The sequence below is a fragment of the Calidris pugnax genome, unplaced genomic scaffold (assembly GCF_001431845.1).
Source record: "Calidris pugnax isolate Ruff unplaced genomic scaffold, ASM143184v1 scaffold404, whole genome shotgun sequence".
NCBI lineage: Eukaryota > Metazoa > Chordata > Aves > Charadriiformes > Scolopacidae > Calidris > Calidris pugnax.
In genome coordinates, this window is record NW_015091151.1 from 379,710 (window position 1) to 382,104 (window position 2,395).

Here is a 2,395-nt window from a genome sequence, read left to right on the forward strand (position 1 = left end):
TTTTTTTTTTTCCGCCTTCCTCCTTCCTCTTAACGCGCCTTTCTGGACGTGCTCCATTTCTGGCGCGTCCGATTAGAGCGGCTACCGAATAACGCGGTAATTAAAAATGAAGAATTTTAAGCCGCGGAAGTGGGACACAGCCAGTGCCCTTGGGAATAGTAGATTCTTTTTTTTCTTTTTTTTCTTTTTTCTTTTTCCCTTTTCCCCGATGAACATTATTTCCAGTATTTTTTTTCGGGAATTTGAATTTTAAGACCAAAGTAAGTGTAAATCTGCGCGGTTTCGTCGGTTTGGGGAATTTTGGGGTGGATACGGTTTATGCCAAAATCTGAGCACTGCAGCAGTGCCAGCTTTTATCGTTATAAAACGTGCTGACGCCAACTCGCTCGATCGTTAGGTGGGGGGATTTCGACATATTGTCTTGTGATATTCTCTCTCCAAAAAGCAAATGGAGAATTAAGGATCCCAAAATAGATTGACTTTCTTCTCGGGGATTGCCTTTGTCTTGCTTTGTTCTGCTCTGAATCAGCTGCAGGGCTGTTGGTGCAGTGTATCTCTTTGTTAGAAATCACCACCAGATTTCGTTAAGGGTATAAAATAACTAGCAGCTCTACTTCTTTTGAGGGGCTAACGTTTAATAATAAATTAAGTGGATCTGGGATGCCTTTGCACCGGGGGTATTTTTGCTGTGTAATTAATGATGTCATTGTCTTAATAAAATGTCTTTATATTCGGGAGCGCTACCTTAAATGATGAAATGTGATGTAAGAGCATGGCTATGTGAAGTGCTGAGCATTCCGCTGTCGCTAGTAGGAGTGAATTGGCATAAAATGTCGTCTTTGCTAGATCGAATCTGCTATAAATGCAAACGCAATTAAAAATGTATGGCGCTGCATGTCAAACATTAATCTTCCGTTTCAGGTATTCTTAATATTCTGCAGCATTACCTCACTTCCAGCTCGCGAAACGATATAAAATTGTTAATTTTCTGCCAGAATTCCAATGTTAAGTGTTGAAGGAGCGTTCCTTAGAGCTGCGGTTGCCCGAATCGGTGTTTCTAGGTGTCACATGGAACATAAAGCAGATGGCGATGACGCTGGAGGTGATCTGCCCGGCGAGGATGCGGCCCGAAGCCATGGCCGACACCGGGATGAGTCTGGGCTTGGAGCAGTGCTGAGAGGGCTTGGGGAGAGGATTGTAGTGGAGCTCCATCCCCATTCCACTCCTAGCAGCTCTCTGGCCATCCACCTCCATTTCTGCCAGCTGCAGTGGACAAGAACCTTGCCAACCGCCCCGGGCCTGCGTTAAACTCGTTTAGGGAGAGAGGCAGGTGTGGCTGAGCTTGGAAAAAACCAGGAGCGGGGCTGAGGACTATGATGCCAGCCAGCTCCCGGTCTGCTTCCTGCTCCAGCCACCCTCTTCCAGCCGCATCCCCTCCCCGGCTTCCTCCCGCTCCTGCCTGCGCCTCCCCCAGCAACATCGGGGCCGGTTTTGAAAAGGCCAGGAGGGAGGAAGCCGTAGGAGGGGATATGAAGCGCTTTAGTGGGAAAACGTGGAGATTTTTATTTATTTATTTATTTATTTTAAACAATGGCTAAGTCGAAACAAATGTGTGCGTTTGAATGTTGAAATCCAATACTTTCATTAAGTGAACCTTCCAGCAAGAACAGAAATAACTCCAGCAAAGATGGGATTGCGTGATAACGGGTTTGAATTTGTACTATATCTTTCTGGAACATTTTTTTAAGAGGAGTGAAACTAGTCTGTAATCAATTCTATAAGAGCTATAATGTAAATTTTAGTAAAATTGCTTGTTGTACCAATTCCAGATGCTTGTTTTTAACTTGGTAGTTTCTTAAAAAAAAAAAAAACACAAACAATTTCTCTCCATTAGCACCTGTGCTAGAGTTTGACTATCTCATCTGTGGAGACTGTGGCAAAGAATTCATGGACTCCTACCTTATGCAGCACTTTGATTGGGCAACATGTGATAATTGCAGGTATTACGAATGATCAGGAGAGGGGAACTTTTTATATTTTATCTAAAGAACGTAGCTAATGGCAGCCGTTCTCAATTCTGTTAGCGAGGCAGGGAGACACACTTCAGTAACTTAATACCTTCTGAAGAAGTGGGGTGATATTTTCCGCTGGGGAGGGGAGAAACGGCAGGGTTGTCTCATGGGGCTGCCCCGAGCAGGGGGCACAGCAAGAGATTTATTTCTTCTTTTTACTCAAAAGCGCGATGTCTTAAAAAAAATTGGGTTGGGTGCTTTGGTGGGGGGGAGGGGGAGCTGCTGCTATGGCGGCAGTTAGGCCGGGCCGCGTTAGCGAGGGTGAGGAGACACGCGTGGTCTCGGTGCGGGGGGGGGGTTGACCCGGGGGGGGGTAGTACTTT

General features: G+C 45.7%; 1 protein-coding gene across 2 annotated transcripts in view; it reads left to right on the top strand.

Annotated features, from left to right (window-relative positions):
• The first annotated feature begins 6 nt into the window (after window positions 1-6).
• Window positions 7-2,395, top strand: part of XPA (xeroderma pigmentosum, complementation group A) — a 6,596-nt gene continuing 4,207 nt past the window's right edge. Inside the window, exons 1-2 of one of the 2 annotated variants that reach the window (XM_014959234.1) lie at window positions 7-260; window positions 1,895-2,000. In XM_014959234.1, coding sequence (XP_014814720.1) covers window positions 1,948-2,000 — 53 coding nt within the window. In that variant the 5' untranslated portion in view covers window positions 7-260; window positions 1,895-1,947. The other variant, XM_014959233.1, reaches the window with a different exon arrangement.